The sequence below is a fragment of the Entelurus aequoreus genome, linkage group LG11 (assembly GCF_033978785.1).
Source record: "Entelurus aequoreus isolate RoL-2023_Sb linkage group LG11, RoL_Eaeq_v1.1, whole genome shotgun sequence".
Lineage (NCBI taxonomy): Eukaryota > Metazoa > Chordata > Actinopteri > Syngnathiformes > Syngnathidae > Entelurus > Entelurus aequoreus.
Window position 1 is genome coordinate 43561001 of NC_084741.1, and position 22187 is coordinate 43583187.

The 22187-nt window shown below is 37.1% G+C and overlaps 1 protein-coding gene across 1 annotated transcript in view; it reads right to left on the reverse strand.

The window, feature by feature from the left end:
* Window positions 1–1492: 1492 nt before the first annotated feature.
* Window positions 1493–22187, reverse strand: part of LOC133660167 (tumor necrosis factor receptor superfamily member 11B-like) — a 57272-nt gene continuing 36577 nt past the window's right edge. The window contains exons 2-6 of the mRNA XM_062063385.1: window positions 18576–18803; window positions 18099–18243; window positions 11116–11331; window positions 7690–7914; window positions 1493–3729 (exon numbers count right to left, since the gene is read on the reverse strand). Coding sequence (XP_061919369.1) covers window positions 3335–3729; window positions 7690–7914; window positions 11116–11331; window positions 18099–18243; window positions 18576–18803 — 1209 coding nt within the window. The 3' untranslated portion in view covers window positions 1493–3334. The remainder of the gene's footprint in view (window positions 3730–7689; window positions 7915–11115; window positions 11332–18098; window positions 18244–18575; window positions 18804–22187) is intronic.

Here is a 22187-nt window from a genome sequence, read left to right on the forward strand (position 1 = left end):
TGGGTGCATATCAATCTCCACTGTATATCTCTACATCCATTATTTCTGAATTATTTCTTGCAAAAAACATTGTGTTATTAAAAAAGATGTATTACTTATATATACTGTACATCACAGGTGTCAAACTCGAGGCCCGCGGGCCAGATCTGGCCTGCCACAAAAGCCTGGAAATAATATACAGAATAAAGCCCTTCATTTTTCTTTCAATTTGGACAAAAACAGATAAAAATAAATACTGCATGCAATACAGTCTTCTGAACTTTAATAGTGTCTGCTCACACAACATATTTGGGAGAGTTATCAAAAATACTTAAATATCTGCTTGTCACCTTGACTTATGATTTCAAAGCATGTTATCCATCAATCTGTTAATAAGAAATATAATAATCAAATATATAGGTAACTGTGTTGTGAAGCTATTGTATGTTTATAGAATTCATATATATTTCATTCACTGTGATGCAGACATTATTGCAATGTGGCCTTTGAAGAAAATGAGTTTGACACCCCTGCTGTACGTACATGGTTTTGTATTTTTTCTCCCAAAAATATCCATTAACAATTCTATAATATATATAATGATTGGACAACAGCATGAAACACATTTCTTTCATTTTGAATTATACATTTTTCATGATTATCATTAGCTTTCTGTGCGGCTTGGCCGTAAGAATCCACATACTGTAATACAACACCAATATTTGACAGCATTTCTTTACAGTAAAATACAGGAATCAAAATGTACATTTTACTGGATATGTGCTATTACAATATCCTTATATTTCACATCAATTCACTGGTATTTCACAGTAAAATACTGTAATCATAGTCCTCTGTAATATCGCAACAAACTACTGTAAATTCAAACTGATTTCCGTAAACCGAAAAATAATCACCAATAAGATTGTAATGGTGAATTTACAGTATTTCATTGTCATTTTATTATGATTAACTATAAAAATACAAATGTGAAGCTACCGTAATTATTTCTAACATTATCGTAGTTAACCGTGAAATCACAGCTCTGCGGTTACAGTAAATTGCGATAAAAATATTTCACAGTAAATTAGCCAACAATTTGCTGTGAATTTACGATGAACATTTTTGTTTACAGTTCATGGTTTTACTGCCTTGGTTATAGATTCAACTAAAAAAATTAAGTTCCTTACCTTTTTATATTGATATATTTATTATTTCTATGGCGTACAACTGCATTGACTCATAGTGAGAAGTAAGATTTTGCCATTTTATTCATATAACCAACATGTATTTTGCACTATAACTATTGCACTCACTTGTGCGTGCACCTCTGAAAAGCCTTTTCACAACCTTTTGGTCAGTTTTCAGAAGTGTGACGTAATATAGCTAAAGGTTATGAGCTGAATCTGCTGCTATAGCAAATGAGTCACCTGATATGTGACAATGAAGATGATACACTGTAATACATGATACATATACAGGAAACTGCATATGCAGTTTCCTGTATATGACATGTTGGCACAATGAGTCACAAAAATATCATAATGATCACTTTTTAAGAAACCACAAGCAGGGAGAAAAAGTCCAATCTTTTATGAAGCATTTGAACGCACCATTAGTTTTATATATACAATAAAGAAACAAGACACTTCTTTGTATAAAAAATAAAAACAAAACAAATATAAAACATATCCCTTCAAGAAGTTGCAGCATTTAGGATTCAGTATTTCTTATGAAGCAATAAAAACAAGCCATTACATACAAGTCCAAGATAAACTCCCTTTTAAATAGAACACAATTGTACATTCACAAAGCTGACAGTAACAACATTAAATTTCCAGGAGCTTAACTTGCCAGCAGTCGCGGACAAAACCAACAAAACAAAACAAAAGACAATTATATAGCTCATACCTGGATTTCATTATGAAACCAAATCCTTCCTCCCAAATGGCGAGAAAGGGGGGTGAGGGGGAAGCACATTTGCTTGCCCATTTTTCCATAAAACCGTTTGCTATTTACATCTTAAATAATTGTGTGTGTTACTTTTCACAGACTGAAAAGGGTTCCCATGAAATATTTTGCAAAGATTACTCTGCCTAGAGGGCACATGTAGAATTGCTATTTTTTTTCAAATCAAAAGCATTTGAGTAATTACTGAAAGGCAATTTAGGATTATAAACTCACCTGGTTTCCAAATTATCTCTGCATATGTTTAAATTTGGTGAGTATAGCTTTATTTACATGATGCTACCATGTGACCTACTCTATGTCTGTCCCACGTACATATACTGTACACCAGGTTCATCTGCACTATACATTTTTATAATACTAATAATCATCATAATAATAATAATAATAATACAGTGGTACCTTGGTACTTTTCTTATGATTTAGTTTTTCATCATTCATTTTCCCCAAATGTTGCCATCTTGGTTATCAAATTAGTGTTTCTTGGCGTATTATTCCACGGAATCCATTGACCAAACAAAGAATCATTGCATTGGTAACTCAACTGGTAAATACAAAAAATAAAAAAATAAAATAAAAAGAGGTATGGCTAAAAAAAATTATAAAAATAAATAAAGAAAACAAATAAAGAAAATATGTCTGCAAAAATGTAAAAAGAAAACATTTTAAAACAAACATTTGTTTTTATTAAAAAGTATGGCTACAAAAAATAAAATAAATAAATAAAAGAAAAAAGTATATCATTTATGTTTAATTTACATTGTTATCTGAATGAAAAACTATAAATATTCTTTATAAAACATGTTTTGTGTTAATATTTTTGGGTGTTTGGAACTGATTAATTGGATTTATATGATTTCTTATTGGAAAGATTGCCTCGGTTTTTGTATGATTTGGGTTACGGAAATGGATTGCTACCAAAAACCAAGGTACCACTTTACTCATATATATATATATATATACAGTATATATTTATATGTAATCGCACTATGAGTGTTTTAGAGCTTGAGTGTTGTTCTCCTTTGGAGTTTATTTAGGATACAAGCAAGGAATGGGCAATTCTGGAGAATTCATTGTGGATTAATTGTGTGACCCCAAAAGGGACAAGCGGTAGAAAATGGATGGATGGATGGATGTATCTGGAAGCTATGGAGACAAAATGGAGTGCACTACTCATCTGCGACCAGAAGAGACGCTGTTGAAAAACGACAACCACGCAGACCTTTGGTATGGTACAACTCCTCTGCTCAGTACAACACAGCACGGAAACAGGTGCTGAGAACATTCCAGGAGAGATTCTCATAGAAAAAATGTGATTTTTCCCAAAGCCGATTAAGAAGATTTAGTAGAATTCCCATCCCTACTGAAACAGCAGCCTTTTTTACTCTTATTCATTGAATGGCTTAAGAGTTTTAAAAAACAGTTCATCTTGAAGCATACTAACAAACATCTTTTCATACGTCTTGCGAGTGGAGGCGGAGCCTATGATGCGGCTGATCTTCTTGAGGCCTTTCAGAAGATAACGCGGCGCCCCTTTTCCGCGCAGCACCCTCACACTGTGAGAAAGACCTTTGACCAGATCCAGGTCGAAGTTGGCTCTCTTCCACAGGTGGAGCAGCTGCAGGACGTACTGCTTGGGGGGACAGGTCGCCACCACCGCCGACACGTCCTCCGGGCGGACTTTGACCCCTGGCAAGCTGTTGGTCACCTCCAAGAGGTCATCAAAAGTCAGGTTCTTCAGGGTGTTGCAGCGGGAGACCTTGCGTTCACAGTGGTTGACACCTGTACCACATCAGTGCATTGTTTGTTTATATTTGATGATGCAGCACATAAGCACGAATAGTCAATAGTCGATGTCACTTGTGTAAAAAATAGTGCTGGGAAACGATTAATAATTTTAAGCAGATTAATCACACTTTTGAATTGTGATTAATCACGAGTAATCCCAGTTGACAATATAGTATTGTGGCAATGTCGTCCACTGCTTGTTGTTGATACCACCAGTAGCTTTCCTGCGAGTGGCTGACTCAAACAGGTGTCTTGCTTTTTTCCAGGCTATTTTAAACTTGTTGTGCTTCCATGATAAGACAATTCATGGCTGCAAAATGTCATATCACGGTTATTGTGAGTAAAAGCATCATGATTATCGCGGTATTCTTAAACGAATCTTTAGAAGTTTTACAATTTTTTATTGATAAAAATTGATAATTAAAAAAAAAAGAACGAATAATGGGCACACCAATTTAAATCTTTAAAAATGCATATTTTTGATGCTCGAAACCAGGTGTGTTTTGTTGGGCCGCAGCAGAGTGTCTGGAAAAAAAACAACGGAAAAATGTAGTAAAAAAGAGCTAAAAGATGTAATGTATTAAGAAAATGCTAATAATAGTTTACTTTGTCACCTATAACTCAAAGCTAACACAACATTTTGTCTTGACATGCAATATAAATAATGTCAGTTTTTTATTTATTTTTACACAATCAAAAGAATATTGAAATGGCACCCGTATACTTTGACTTTTCACTTTGCGGCCAGTTGGTACACCCCCAGTCTAAGCCCGAAAAACATGACTTTCACAGTTGTCAAACACATCTTAAATTTAGTTGTACGCATTACGAATTACAGATTACTACATGACTAATTTACTAAATTAATGTTGTCAAACACAAGGCCCAGGCATTGTGAAAGGCTGAAAATAATAAAGGACTTTTTGGCTGAATATATTTGTTCTTTCACTTTAGACAGATAAATGTACTTAATCCAATTGCACATGTTCTATTCTTTCATGTGGAATTGCACTTTTTTGGAATTTTGTCTATTGTTCACAATCATTATGAGAGACAAGAACACACATGTCTTTTTTTTAGGATTCAAAAGGTAATAAAAAAAATGCTTGGAAGAGGCAGCTAATGGGAGTCACCATTGTAGCCTTCAAAGACCTCTAAAACAACTTCAAAACCCTCCATCAATGTTTTATTTACACACTGCAAGTCTATATATAATGTAGTAACAGAAATGCTCATAACAATAAGTAATATGTACAATATTTACTGTATTTTGGTCATTTTAAGCATTGCCGGAACTAATTCTTCGGCGCATTTATTTCCGTTTCATTAGCAACACACTTCTGACTTCTGGCAACAAACGCGAGTGTGTTGTAATCATGGCTGACTTGGTACCAGACAACAAAGACGATTATTTTTGGACAAATGAGGGTTCACAACCATATATTTTTGAAGCTGAATATACGGAGGATGAACGGCTGCTTCTTTAAGCGAGCACAAAGACAGGGTGAAACGTTGGAATAGACAGAAGCCGAGAGAGTGAGGTCGGCATGACTTGACGCTGCAAATATGGAACTTGGAGCCAAGCTATGCGGACAGAAATGGAGTGCTTACCCCAAATAAACCAGAAAAACTTCCCTGGCAAGCTGAATGAAACAGACAACTGTCAATCGAGTGAGCCACTTTAATATTGATCACGATACACGCAGCACGTCATGCGTGTTATTACAACTAATACTTTAACAGATACTGTAATATGATTGTTCATGTTTTTCAGTCAGTATAGATTGGTGTCGTATTATATTGTGTTGTCCGTTACAAACTCAAAAGCCATTAAAGGCCTACTGAATGAATTTATTATTATTATATTGCCATATTTTTGCTGAAAGGATTTAGTATAGAACAACGATGATAAAGTTAGCAACTTTTGGTCTCTGATAAAAAAAAGCCTTGCCCATAGCGGAAGTAGTGTGACGACACCGGAGGAAGGACTGCTCACATTTTCCTATTGTTTACACCAGCAGCGAGAGACATTCGGACCGAGAAAGCAACGATTACCCCATTAATTTGAGCGAGGATGAAAGATTCGTGGATGAGGAACGTGAAAGTGAAGGACTAGCGTGCAGTGCAGAACGTATCTTTTTTTCGCTCTGACCGTAACTTAGGTACAAGGGCTCATTGGATTCCACAATTTTTCCTTTTTCTATTGCGGATCACGGATTTGTATTTTAAACCACCTCGGATACTTTATCCTCTTGAAAATGAGAGTCGAGAACGCGAAATGGACATTCACAGTGACTTTTATCTCCACGACAATACATCGGTGAAGCACTTTAGCTACTGAGCTAACGTGATAGCATCGGGCTTAACTGCATATAGAAACAAAACAAATAAGTCCCTGACTGGAAGGATAGACAGAAGATCAACAATACTACCAAACTCTGGACATGTAACTACACGGTTAATGCTTTCCAGCTTGGCGAAGCTTAGCAATGCTGTTGCTAACGACGCCATTGAAGCTAACTTAGCTACGGAACCTCAACAGAGCTATGCTAAAAACATTAGCTCTGCACCTACGCCAGCTCTCATCTGCTCATCACGACCCGTGCTCACCTGCGTTCCAGCGATTGACGGTACAACGAAGGACTTCACCCGATCACCAATGTGGTCGGCGGCCCGGAGACGGAGGAAGTCAAGGTGAGGTCGGCGGCTAGCGCGTCTGCTATCCATCTCAAACTCCTCCTGGTTGTGTTGCTGTAGTCCGCCGCTAATACACCGATCCCACCTACAACTTTCTTCTTTGCAGTCTCCATTGTTCATTAAACAAATTGCAAAAGATTCACCAACACAGATGTCCAGAATACTGTGGAATTTTGAGATGAAAACAGAGCTTTTTGTATTGGATTCAATAGGCTCCGAATACTTCCGCTTCAACCGTTGACGTCACGTGCAAACGTCATCATATCGAAACGTTTTCAGCCGGAAGTTTGCCGGGAAATTTAAAATTGCACTTTATAAGTTAACCCGGCCGTATTGGCATGTGTTGCAATGTTAAGATTTCATCATTGATATATAAACTATCAGACTGCGTGGTCGGTAGTAGTGGGTTTCAGTAGGCCTTTAAGCTGCTGACACAGTAGCTAGCTTACAGCTAATGCCGTAGCATGCCGTCGCAAGGCAATGTCTTCCTCAGTGTTTGCTCTTACAATAACAATGTCGCAACAGCTTGGTTGTTATACAGGTTACGGAAGTATTGTTGGTGTTTTTTGGATGCATTTTCAAAGTGATTTAGAGACAGAATTGATTGCTCCATTAACTGCACTGCTAGCCACCTAGAACGAGCCGATTAATACAAATTATAATGCAAAAAACACAAAATCTTTATTTCTTTTTGTCTCTCATAAGGATTGTGAACAATAGGCAAGATTTAAAAAGTGCAGTTCCCCTTTAATGTTCATTGATCATGCAACAAGATTTTCCAAGCATTTGTTTTTGGGTTATAAAAAACAAGCACTGGAATATCTGCTTGTCGCCATGACTTACAATTTCAAAGCTTTATCCATCAATCTGTTGGTAAAAAAATCTAACAATCAAAAATGGTTGCCAATACAAATTGTGTAGTCAGGGGCGCCGCTAGGGATTTTGGGCCCCATGAAAATAATCTTTACAGGGCCCCCTGTATTATAATTTCATCATCATTAGGGGCCTCTATGGGCCCCCCTCCATCATGGGCCCCTAGAATCCGTCTCCTTTACCCCCCCTTTTCGGCGCCCCTGTGTGTAGTTGACCTGGCTGAGCCCGGAAGAATGGACTGGACTTCCACATTACCTATTCATTTATTTCAATATTTACACCCACTTGACAGCACTATCTTGAACTGCGTAGCAAATCTGGACCTATACATTGTTTTTAACGTGGTTAACAAAGAAAAAGTGCGTAATAATAAAGTGTTGATACCTTTTATAATGCCATACTGCTTATCCTGGTCCTTGTTCTGCTGCCTCCATAGTCGCAGCAGCTGGAGGACGTGTTGCTGCGGCGAACAAGCCTTCTTCAGCCTCTCCACGCTCTTGCGATCCACCCTGCGGCCTGGAAGACTCTCCAACAGACGTTCCAGGGGCACGGAGGACAACTGCAGGGAGGCTAGTGACTGGAAAACTGCCTCCTCACAAAAGAGCACATCTACAAGAAGACAGCAGAAATCATTAGTCAATCTGCGTTGGGATTTCTTTTAACAAAACATGGTGTTCTGCCGGCAATACTTGTGGCTGGGTGGTGTGCATCACAAGTAAATGTGGTCAATTGTACAAACATTGTAAAAAGTCAATTGTGTGACGCTATCATATTTTGGAGACTGGAAAGTCAAGAGTTTTAAGCATGAAAATAGTTTGGGCTTGAGTAACAAACACTGACTAAATCTTCTGCTTTCGATTTTGGTATAGTTTCAGGATGACTGCGGTTTTCTCAGTAACTGCATGAGAATACTGAGGGATGCTGAGAGTCCAATGAAATGATGCGATAACAGTCACTGCATGTTGTGACATTTATTTGTACACTGTACACATAGAAAAAGAGTATTAGTTACGAGAATACATTGTAACACGTTGCTATACAGGAAGTCCTCTTTGTTCTGTTTAATTAACTTTCTGCCCCTTATGTGATTCTGTTGGCAGCGCGCCAAAAAAAGGGAAGTGAAGTGAAGTTCGATGTTGAATGTTATTTAACAATATTGATCACATGCTTGTGTTTTTTAACCTGATAGACTGTTGCAATCATCATGAGGGATAAAGACGGTGTTCTTTGAAAAAGGGCAAAGGATCCTCTACTCTGAAATAGAGGGTAGTGGTCTCAATATAATTTTTTTGACACTGTAATGCAATGGTTTCACAAAATTATGCAATATCTCGTCTTTTATAATTGCTTCTTTTAAAAAAAAGAAATAAACAATAATTAAAGTGAATGCCATATAGTATAAAATAAGTATAGAGTAAAAAGAAACAGAACTACAAAAAACACAAAAAAACCCTCCTGTCTCTATCGACATATTCTTATGCATACATCATAAATCATAGTCTTCCTAATTGTACAGCATATCATACTCATTATTTAATAATAATATATATATATATATATATATATATATATATATATATATATATATATATATAGTATATATATATATATAAATAATAAATGATAAATGGGTTATACTTGTATAGCGCTTTTCTACCTTCAAGGTACTCAAAGCGCTTTGACAGTATTTCCACATTCACCCATTCACACACACATTCACACACTGATGGAGGGAGCTGCCATGCAAGGCGCTACCAGCACCCATCAGGAGCTAGGGTGAAGTGTCTTGCCCAAGGACACAACGGACGTGACTAGGATGGTAGAAGGTGGGGATTGAACCCCAGTAACCAGCAACCGTCCGATTGCTGGCACGGCCACTCTACCAACTTCGCCACGCCGTATATATATATACACATATATATATATATATATATATATATATATATATATACATATATATATATATATATATATATATATATATATATATATATATATATATATATACATACATATATATATATATATATATATATATATATATATATATATATATATATATATATATATATATATATATATATATATATATAAATATATATATATATATATATATATATATATATATATATATATATATAAATATACATATATATATATATATATATATATATATATATATATATATATATATATATATATATATATATATATATATATACACATACCCATATATATATATCCATCCATCCATCAATTTTATTTATATTTTATTGTTATTTATATATATACACACATATATATGTGTATATACACTTATTTGATTCTACACAAATATTAATCATAAATTGCATTTTCACCGCACATGCTCCGTCATGTGTGTGTGCTGTCAAACAGATTATTTTTCTTTAAATCAGATTAATCACAATTTGTATTAATCGTGAATAATCACAGGTTATACATAGTAAACAAATAAAAAACTCACAATTCAAAAAGGCCCCAATATCTGCAAATTTACTGTTAGAATGTCATGAAGGAACATTTTTAAAAAATTTTTTTTGAATGCACAACACTTATTTTATCGAAACTTGCTAACAAGTTTATCTAAAGTCCAGTCCGGTTGTATTTTTGAAGTGAAATTTTGACATTATAAGAACCCGCGACGCCTTTCAGGTACAGCTAAAAGGTAAAAGAGCATTTGTGGTCAAATGAATTGCATTATTAATCTGCATATAAACATAATTAATGCAATTTATTTTGTGATTAATCACACGGGGTAACAAGTTATTTTTGACATATATCATTTGTCATAAGCCTGTCTCTCCATCCCTTGCAACGCCCCTTTTAATGTGCAAAAACCAACCACAGGCATGTTTGCTAAGTGCCTTCGCCCTAAATACCACACTATAATATTAGTATTCTAATTTATAGTTTCCAATTTGCTGCAACAGTCTGTTTTATTTCTGCCCTCTGCCTAAAAATGACCATGAACGAGTAAAGAAGAAGAAGTAAATACAGGAGACCCTCATTCTCTTCCATTGTTTTTGTTTTTCCACGTCTTGTTCAGATTGTTGTGTACAATATGGTGTTTGTTTGTTTTTTTGCAGTTGTCTGCATTCGTATCTTGAAGAAGAAAACTAACTGGTACTGCAAATAGCAATCCCTGGATATTATACGAGAGCATGTAAGCAGCATAGATGATGACATTTAACCAATTAGATGCTTAGTATTTACTTCCTGACATAATATTGTAATACCTCAATTTACAAGCTTAATTTGTACAATCGAAACACTTGTATGTCAATTCAACGTCTCCCATTAAAATTAAGTGAAATCAATTTGGTGGTTGCCCCTCCAGAACAGCACAACTTTAACATGTAACATGCCTTTTGAAAAGAAAAAATAATTTTTGGACAAGAAATATTGTCTAGAAACAATACAATAGAATGTACTACCAACAACGACAGTAGTTTTATGAAGTAATGTAACAATAATGTGGAGCATTCACATGAGCGAGTGAACTACGGTATCTACTTCCACACACCATCAGCAGCGTTTCCATATGTACATGGATAAATGTCCGCCGTTTAAATATTATTTTAACATTCTTGGCTGCGTTATACTCATTCTAATTCAGAATGGTCGCTCTCTCATGTTGTTGATTATTCTTTTTTTGGATGATAGTATTTATCTTCCACTTCCTCAGCACTTTCCTTAACACTCACTTTCTTCCTTTTCATGGTCGGGAAAACAAAGTTATGTCACTCTAGCTATAAGCTAATGCTAGTGAGTTAGACCAGATGGCCTCACCTGTGTGACACAATGTGTGATGATGTGCACAATCGATGGCCATAATTTGGTCCTGGCTTCCACAGATGCTGTTTGAAGCGGACGTGCCCCATCGCAGCGTCTTCATGCCCACATCTGTGCAGTTTCTGTGGGGCCGACATGGTTCTGTTGACGAGCGGCGGCTGGAGAAAAGGCCAACAGGACATGGCTCGCATACCGTGTCGCTCACTGGCGTACCTGCAAGGACACCAAGCAATGAGGATGCATGCTGTTGAAGCAAGAAATTAGAAGATTACCGTAGTTTATTGCTCTGTGGACCACACTGTCGTTTATTCGTTTCAATCAATTTCAACTATCTACATACAGTATATTGTGCTCATTTAAGGGGGCATGTGCAGTCAAAATGTAATTGCAATCAATCTGCGTTTTTACATCATTATGGTCAAAATGTATTTATCTATACAGCACAATGCAATAGTGTTTTGTCATGAATAGCATAAGTTAACCCGTTACTTTTACAGCCCTAAAAAATTTATTAAAACTTTAGATGTTTCAGTATGCGGCCCTCAGTGGAAAACTTCTATGTAACACATTTTTAGATTATAATATTTGATATGCAGACAAGCGTTGTGGATATAGCCCCACGATCCGTGGGCATCCTCGTTTTGTGTGAAAGGTCTTTATTTTTTTTTAATTTTTTTTAGATGTTTTATGTGTTTTTAACTACTCTTGTATCCTTTTAAACTCTGTAGCACTTTGAGATTGACAAATGTAAAGTGCTTTACAAATGAAATGTATTATTACTAATATTATTTTAATTATCATTTAATTAATAACAGAGTACTTTATGTCAAATTTTACAGCAAACATAAACCTAGCCTCTTCTATAATGGCACATTTCCTCTGACATTCCCATTGTGCCACGTGGCGCGCAGTGGTAGTGGGTTTTCCAATCAATCCAACAGGAAACGAATCCCAGTCAGCGATTTGACAGGAAGATAAGCAAATTCATGTTTTTAATCATGTTAAATTTGTTATCTTACAAGAACGCTCAATTCTTGATTCAGACTGATTCTCCAAATACATATTATTTGGTATAAAAATGATAATAAAACATTTTTGAAAACACATTAAAGGTTACAAAAGCTCCTCTTGGCTCCTGGCGTATGATGTATATGTGCAGAGATAGGTTAAAAGCGTCTTTTTAAAAATGCATTCTTAAAAAAAAAAGTTTTTTATTATAGAACACAGACATTCTTACCGCGCCATCGAGGTTATGTTTTCACCAGGGTTTGTTTGTGAGTTTTTGCAACATAACTCAAACAGTTATGGATGGATTTTGATGACATTTTCAGGAAATGTCCCAAAAAACAATTCCCATTATCTACTACAAGTACGAACACTCTTCGCTTCCTACTTACGGCGTTTCACGCCTCCACTTTGGGAGATGTAGGTTATTTTCAGACCCGACGAACGCTAAAGCGCCAGGAAAAAACTACATTCACCAAGTTTTTGTTGGATACCGTCACACGTCACAGCAATATTATTGTAAAGACTTAGAAACCAAAACACCGCGGTATCTACTATATATATACATACTGTATATCAGTGGCGTGCGGTGAGGTTCATGTCAGGTGAGGCACTGACTTCATCACAGTCAGATTTACAAACATATGAACCCTAAAGAGTATCTTATTCACCATTTGATTGGCAGCAGTTAACGGGTTATGTTTAAAAGCTCATACCAGCATTCTTCCCTGCTTGGCACTCAGCATCAAGGGTTGGAATTGGGGGTTAAATCACCAAAAATTATTCCCAGGCACGGCGCCGCTGCTGCCCACTGCTCCCCTCACCTCCCAGGGGGTGATCAAGGGGATGGGTCAAATGCAGAGGACAAATTTCACCACACCTACACTGTAAAAAAAAAGACATTTGAGAAAACGCAAATTTTCAAGGCAACATGATGCAACAAGATTTTTGCGTTTTCTCAACTTTTGACTACTGCTAACCAGACACTGTTTTGGTACACTGTAAAAAATAATTATAGTTTTTAAGTTAGTCAGACTCAGAAATAAGGTTTCACTATGTTTAACTACCAAAACAGTGTCTGGCCAGCAGTAGTCAAAAGTTGAGAAAATGCAAAAATCTTGTTGCATCATGTTGCCTTGAAAATTTGCGTTTTCTCAACTTTTTTTTTTTTTTTACAGTGTAGTGTGTGTGTGACAATCATTGGTACTTTAACTTTACACTTACAAACTGTAGCACACAAAAAAGCACATTTAATAAAAAAACGTTATTATGGTCTTACCTTTACTTATAAGTGCGGGAGCAGTGGTGTTCGTGTTGGAAGAGTTGTGAATGAATGAAATATGAAATCCGCGCAGCAGTCTGCAGGTGTACCTAATGTTGTGTCCCTGTTCACGGCTCCTCCGGCGAGCACTGTTGTTTCTGCACTTTTTAGCTTCTTGTTAAGTGACTTTTTTTTGGGTGGATTCGGTCTGGCACGTGGAGGGTTTGGGTGTGGGCTTTGGTTGGTGTGGCGCTCCCGTCGGGGGTGCATTCTGCGGCGGAGGTGCTTGGCACCAGGAGGCGGGGTTATGAGACGAGCCTCCAGTTTTATGATCGCTCAGCACAAGAAATACGTTACACACATACAGTTGTTGACAAAATACACTGTACATTATATACCTCAGCTAACTAAACTATGGAAATGTATAATATAATTCATATAGCAATACGGTCTCACTGCACAGCAGGCCAGCAGTTAGCCGAGTCATTGCGCACAATCCATGTTGAGGCACAAATCAGTGACGTGCCTCAACTGGCTGCTGATCACCGCACCGTCTCTTCTCAGTATTTGAACGGCAAATGTGAAAATAAAAATAAAAATAATCTAAAACTGGTGAAGTTAAATGGAAAATAACTTTAGTATAATCACTGGATACATATAACAATTTAATTTTTTTTTTTTTCTTTTTACTTTTTTTTTCTTTCCATGATGGCACGGCCTCACCTGCCTCTAGTGACGGCACGCCACTGCTGTATATATATATATATATATATATATATATATATATATATATATATATATATATATATATAGTAAAAAAAGACAAAAAAATGTCGTAATTCTATTTATCATTTAAAATATTAACAATAGGACTTGCTGATGAATTATTCTAAAATTGCCAAGTCATTTTCAGATGACTTTTTCCGTATGACTTCCATTTAAAACCAACCACAGACACTTCAACATTTCCAAGCCGAGCTGACAAAAAACTCCTCTGTCAGGTTAGCACACACGTCCTATTGTGCAAGTTGGGAGCCAAAATCACATCCTCATTTTTATTTATTGAAACTGCCTGTGAGTCAGTTCAAACTAGTTTTGCAGAGTCACGGCATAGTGTAGTCTTGGTCACTTTGTCAAAGAAACATGTTGGGAGAATCTTCCATCGGGAGAGTCAACAGGAAAAGGGCACCCGAGGAGGCCAAGTGGGAAGAAGCAGAGTGCCAAGTCTTTGGTGTTTGCTCATCTTGTGGCTCTCAAGGATTCAACCACATGTCTGTCCATTACATAATGGATCCTGCAGCTCAAAGAGGGGGAATCCCCAGTAATGCAGTCTTATGTCAAGGTGCAGCGCACTTTTGAAAGCTTCTCTCTTCTCTGAATAAAAGGTTATAATTAGGTTGTGTAAACTGTGTTCCAGAGAAGATTGATTTGTTTCGGAAGAATAGCACCACTTTAAATAAATGCAGTGTGTAATTCAGGGGCCTTCAAACAGTTTCCACTAAGGATCGCAAACGGAAAAAATCCCTCGGGATATATATTTTTTTCAAAGTCAATGCAGCCTGCCTGTCAGTTGTGGGTTATTAGCAGGGGTGCATGATAAATATCATATTATCAGGCTGTAATAAGGAATGATACATTCTTAAATTCTTGTAAATTCAATAATAAATCATGTTACACTAAAAAAAGCTCCAATCAACGAAAAAAAACTGCTTTGTTGATGGGTTGAATTGTAAACAAACTATCACAGTTCCAGAGGAAAATATTTTGCATGCTATTTACACCAAACGTTCTGCCAGGATGGTAAAAAAAAAAAAATCACGCTTCAACACATCAAACCCTATTAAACGCCAGCATCGCTACAACAGTGTTTTGAAAGCCTACTAAAGAAGCTGCCCCAAAGCCGGCCGCAAAGAGAGGTGTGCACAAACTATAGTCGGGAAGGGAGTCATATGGCCCCATTCCTGAGTGGATCTCGCGTGAGAGTAAGATGAGGGGTTAATCATTTTGCAATGCAGTCTGTTGAAAATAACAGAAAGCACCACTCTACATAGCAACTGACGCTGTCATCAAAGTTGGAATTGCCACAAAACACATTTTGAGATAGTCAACACTCTACTGCCATCTGGCGGCTAACGCGAATAGTGCAGCCCCCCAACCCCCATTTGTCACGTTTCTTGTGTCAGGTAAACCGCGACGAATAGAGCCATATGAATCTCCTTCCTAATGTACAGTCAAATGGACATTAAAATACTAGTTAAAAATAAGGTAATTGGTATTTGTCTTGAGCAGCAGGAGGTTATTTAAAAAACAAAACAAAAAAAAGGTCAACATTTTACCATGTTATTTTACACCTATTTTGTCTTATATTCAACTTTTTTTGTGTTTATTAAAACTTTTTGGAATGTGCAGCGGGCCGTTAAAAAATTAGCTGCGGGCTGTAAATGGCCCCCGGTGTCTCACGAGAGTGATGATGGATGCTTTGAGGAAGTTATCAGGTGTGTGAGGAAGTCCAGCTATTTGATATGACGCATGACAACAAAACCACCAGACACGGAACTAGAACAACAGGAGCTACACACATACACAAATATGAGCAATGATTCGCCAGCACACTGCACAATATGATCAGAGCAAATATTAGTGATGAGTCCATGTCCTTACTCTAAATTACTGTAATAAGATGACACTATGATTGCATTCAAGGTAAAATAGCTCAATAAGAAGGATTTTTTTCTTTGTTTATGTAAATGTGTCAATATAGATCTATTCCGCAGGCACGTTGTAAAATGTTGCCCCCATTGTTTGTTAGTTTTTTGCTTGTGGCTAATGCCATTTGGGGTTGGAGAAATTATGAAAAATATGTTTCTAGTTTATTATTTCTTTATTGAATTAAACATACTGTATCATGTTGCTATGGTGTCACATTGTTTACAACAATGGTGCCCAAAGTGTGGGTCATATAAGGCCTGCAGCTAGTTTTTTATTTTCAATAAAAAACTAAAATACAACAACAACAAATACAGACACAATGTGGGTAAAAAGGTGAAGAAAGCAGAACAAGATGACAATATGCTAGTCACCCTTACAGGTGCGCCAATACAGGTTTTAAACTATAAAGGTGGAGAATATGGTGCAATAGTTATTGAATTACAGCAATTCAATTCAGACAATAAGATAAATTAAAGGCTCTAGAATTTTTTGCAGTTTACTTTATTACGTTTGTGTGACGGTCTGGACCTCAGGATGCAGAGACAGAAGGCGAAGTGCAAGAATAAAAATCCCTTTCATAAGGGAAAGCGGAACAAAAATGGTGCAGCAGGGAAGTGCACAAAAAGTAATCAGACACAGGAAGCAATGGGAAAGCTTTGCTTAAGGTGCTACTGCCAAAGCTGGCTTAAAAGGCTTAAGAGGACACACCTGTCCCTGGTAGCCAATCAGGGATAGGTGAGGGAGCCAGCATACCAGAGGAGAAGAGGTGGCAACAGGAGAAAAACAGGAAGTGGAAACAAAAATAAGAGTGCTGGACAGGAGGATAATGTTGGATATAGAGAACATTCAAACCCTTTATTCATTGAATCAAAAATACTGAACTTCCACGACATAGTGAAATTGCAAACAGCTAAAATTATGCACGAAGCAAACTATAATCTGCTACCCAAGAATATACAACAATTCTTCTCAACAAGAGAGGAGAAATATAACCTTAGAGAAAAATGTAATTCAAAACATTTGTACGCACGTACAACACTTAAAACCTTTAGCATCATTCCACTCAGTATGTGGAATTCAATTATGGAATGGATTAAGTAAAGAAATCAAACAATGTACTAATATGATTCACTTCAAGAAACTATTCAAACTCAAAGTGTTTACAAAGTACAAATAAGAAGAACCATGATAAACATTCTGAATTTATTGATAATCTTATGTATCTCACTATATGAAATACAACTTACTTTTGCTACATATTTATTATTTATTTTGTAATGTTATTACTTATGGAGTATATTGTGAATAAATTGAGAACATGAAGTAAACACAAGTGTTTGCAATTGTTATGTAAAGGAAAAGTGGTAGGATTAAATAAGCTCTGCTTCCTTCTACTCCCTTACGAACATGTTGAAAAGAGAAACTGGAAATTGTGATGTATCATGTTGTAATTGTATGCATATTCGAAATAACCTCAAACTAAAATTTTTGATTTTCATGTGTCCTGTCATGGTAAACATGTGTACATATTTCCTGCAAGATATGGATATGTTTTGGAGTGTGCTAAAGCCCTCAAAAATGTTTGAGTTGGGCGTATAATATTAGTAAAGATTAATAATGATAATATTTGTAATATCTCTAGGGGGTTAGATTATACAATACAAATTCCCGCTAACACATATGTTCGTTGACATACAGTACAGTATCATCACTTTGTTTACCTTTGGAGAATTTTGTTTTTAAAGTAATTTAAACAATTTTATTTTTAAATTTTCCTTACAAAAACAAGCTATTTTGTGTCATTTAATCTCCTTTTGCTTTAGTTTTTTAAGTGAACAAAATGTAAACAAAAAGACATATCAGTAATAGACGTATCTTCTTTATACTCCTTTTGGGACATGTTGAATCATGCAAAGGTGACTGCATTATTATTCATGTCTGAAACAAATACATACAACTGTACCAACACATTTTGTTGTATTTACTTGACATAATAATACTTTACCCAAAGCTGCCACTCCATATCCAGATGGGCAGGGGCTGTGTGTGATGCAGAACTCAACCACTAGGTGGAAACCTGCAGCACATTCACACACTCTGTCATGGGTACTGTTGCACTCCTGCTTCACCAGCTGCCTCTCTTTGCACACCTAAGGACAACACACACACACACACACACACACACACACACACACACACACACACACACACACACACAGGAAAAATGTCACATGCAGGCCGTGGATGTGTAGAACATGCAGAAGTAAACATTAATGATTGACACAACACGTAAGAGGTCATGAATGCAGACATTAACCTACATGTTGGCATACAATACCAGCACCTAGACAACATGGTAAAATCACACGAAAGCTGGATAAAAAATTAGAAATAAGTTAGGAAACAGACATGAGTTTGGTTGGAAGTTAAACAGAGAAACAGGTGGGAACTACGATGAACCTTGTAGGGGTCTCCTACCTACCGAGGTGCAGTGTTGGCACGAGTCCCCCCAGTGCCAGTTGTCAGCAAAGTGTCTCTCAGGGCAGGCTCGGCATTCTGTGGGCCTGTCGGCGCTGCAGTGTCGCCTCACGGACGTGCCAGGGGGACACTGGTCGCACAGGAGGAGCTCGGAGGTCACCGGGTCGCGGTACTGGTACTTGGGCGGCGCCGACTCCTGCTGAAAGGCCCAGGTGAGGGAGGCGGTGAAGAGCTGCACGAGAGGGGCATCGAGTGAACAACGGTGACAGTGAAAGTCATCCCCAGCACATCTTTTTGGGATCAAGAAGGAAATATTTCTGAATGCCTGCCCGAAGACTTCCAGTAAGAGCGAGTTGAAGGAAAGGTCAGAGCTGTAAAGTTGTAACTCCTGGTGGACTCGCTGGCTTCAAGTCAGTTGAGTGCTTCTTAGAGTCTGAGAAGAATATCACGCTTTGACTTCGGTGTATGAACTTCAAGACTGACTTAATACCATGATTTAACTGCTTGTGTAGGATTCCATCATGTCTCTTGGTCTTCATCATGTCTCTCGCTGCTCCTTTGGCATCTTTTCGTCACTTGCGAATAGATTTCTGAACAATTAAGTCAGTGGATTCAGATGTTTTAGTCCAACTAAATACTTTAACAAGAGTCAATTGTTTCAGCTTCTCTGTTGCTAACAAGTGTGATCCGCTTGCATCCACCCCTTCAACGCTGACTAGCATTGTGGTTTGTATTGTTTCACTTGCAAAGTGATATAGAAAAACTGCAAATAAATGTAATTTTCTAGCCAAGGGGTTTTCAAAGTCTGACTCAGGGAGCGTCCTCTGAAAGAATACAATATGGTTGGGGCGCCCCCTTTTGCGCCCAAAAACGGATGTTCTTGGTTTTCAGCTCACCCCAGACTATCGTTTTTACTTAATCATCCTATAAAGTAGAAATCAATACAGGTGGTCCTCGGTTCAGGACATTTTGTGGTTATGAACAAGCCCACATAAATTCAATTTAATTGTTATTTCAGTCCATAAACATGAGACATGCTCAAGAACTGTAGTTACAACGCATGTGGCGGAAAAATGCGCAATGTGCTACACTGAGGAAGAATAACATTGCTTATTAGTTAACGTTATAAAAACATCATATCACGGTTATTGTGACCAAAATCATCATGGGTACTATTATTCTTGTGGTGTTGTCGAATGTGCTCAAAAAGTACTTACCCAAACAGGCACGAGACATTAAAATAACGTTGAGAATTTGTTGTATTAGGTCGTATTGTTGAGCAACTCAAACATAACGTCGTTGACACAACATGCTATTGGACTACGTTTAATTAATGTCAGGTTGTGACGTTGATTTGACCATTGAAATTTGGTCATTTCCCAACCAACAATGCGGATCCAACGTTGGAAGGAAGTCGGCATACTACAGCTTGTGTGCACAATTGAATATCTTAGTTGCTCAGACAGCAATGTGTGTTTATAGGTTTAGATTGTTCCTTAAAGGGGAAAGATGAAAATGTCTCATGTTTTAATGTTGGAATTTAAGCTAGCGAGCTGGCGCCAGTCAGTCCATGCGTTTATCAAATCTCAGGTAAAAATCATGGTTTTTCAATTATTTTTATTTAAAACAGTAATAGTACTTGGGAATTTTACCGCACTTATCATTAATACAGTTTATCTTTACAACCCTACTTATTAGTTAACATTTTGCACTTTGTTATGTGTCCCAAGGTTAAGGCAGGCTTTTCTAGTGATAGTGCTCTGAGGAAGAGTAAAGCCATCACCATGGAAGTGAAAATTAGTTCCATAAAAAGCTCAGGGTGAGTATAAATATTAGCTGCTCTTCTGGTGTCAACTGTCCATTACTGACAAAGATCGTATTGTAACATCTGCCCATATTTTGTAATCAGGGCTGCGGCTATCAATTATTATAGCAATCGACTAATCTATCGATTAGTTTGTTTGATTAATCGAATAACTAGATAAAACACATTTTATAGCTTCAATGCATATTTTAGGGAAAATAGTTCAAATCAACAAATATTTTTTTGATTGCTATAAATTCCATTCTATATTTATTATAAAATGTCAATATTGAAATATCACTTTTAACATGTGAGCTTTGATTAAAAAAATACATAAAAAAGTATCCGCTGTTTGCCGCCACACAGATCACGGCACCCACACACCACCGCTCCTAAGTGTGCTCTATTGCTGGGGCCTTGGTGTAACTACGTCACATAAAGTTCCTACTAATCACAATTTTATTAGTTACACCCATTAGATGATTAATTGAAGAAACAGACTATAAATCTAATAAACCGATTAATCGATTTAATCATTGCAACCTTAGTTGTTAGGATGACAAACAAATGTTTTTTTGGGCAAAAACAAAGCAGGTTACTGTTGTTGGCAACCATGTCAAAAGTCAAATGTCCTCTCTGCACTCAGCCGTCCAACTCGGCCCACAGCCACACTCACTCAGTACTCGGCATGACACATTCATGGCCTCACAGACAGTTGTAAATCACACAACTCTTTAACACGACACATTAATACCGGGTTGCTACGATATCCTTGTGCAAGGATCCACTCCTATGAACGTGACAGTCATAACTAAGTCGCCAGACATTGACAAATTTCTAGAAGAAAACATTTCCCCCCCCACTCTCCCCCGTGACTATAACCAGTAACATTTGTCTCTAAAAAGTATACCTCTGCATAACATTGTATTATTTTTAACATTAAGAAAACAAAACAGGAAAGACATATAGATCAACTTACAACAAATCATAATTTTATTACCATTGTTTTTTTTTTGTTTGAAACAGAAAAGTTTTAAAGTACTCCAATATCATAACACAGTCAAACATTTCACAGAGTCATGCACAGACAGTTATCTGGAAATCAATGTCAATAAAACAAAAGAAATATGGTTCATCCCCCCCTCACCTCAGCACCCCATCATCATAAACACACAAACAGTTAAAACAGTTGACACTTAAATACCTGGGCGTAACCTTGGACAATAAACTCACCTTTGATCAGCACACCACGGACATTATAAAAGGAGTCAACAAAGACTGTCAGCCATCCGAAAACTTAAAGGACTATACGTTGCACCTCATCTCCTGTTATTACTTTACCAAAGCATTGTTCAACCCATCCTTATGTACTGTTCCACATGTTTTTTCACCATGCTTTCTGTAACCAACCGGATCAAACTCACACGCATTACAAACATAGCAGCTAAAATCATCGGCCTACCCACACCCAACATTTCAGACTTAAACCACAGGTCCATCACTCGACTGGCAAAAACAATAGTCCAGGATATCACTCACCCACTACACCAATACATCATCCCACTACCATCAGGGCGCAGATACAGAACTATCAAATTCCGGAGGCCCGCCTCAGGAAAAGCCTTATCCCTGCAGCTATAGCCGCCCTTAACAGCAGGCCCGGCCGACCTGTCTGACAAGCCTGTAAATGTGTTGGTCATGTAGGATGTCTTTTTGTTATTTTTGTTTGTGATGTGTAATGTCTATTGTTCAAATGTACAGCAGTGACAATGAATTTCCCCAAGGGGACCAATAAATCTAAATCTAATCAAA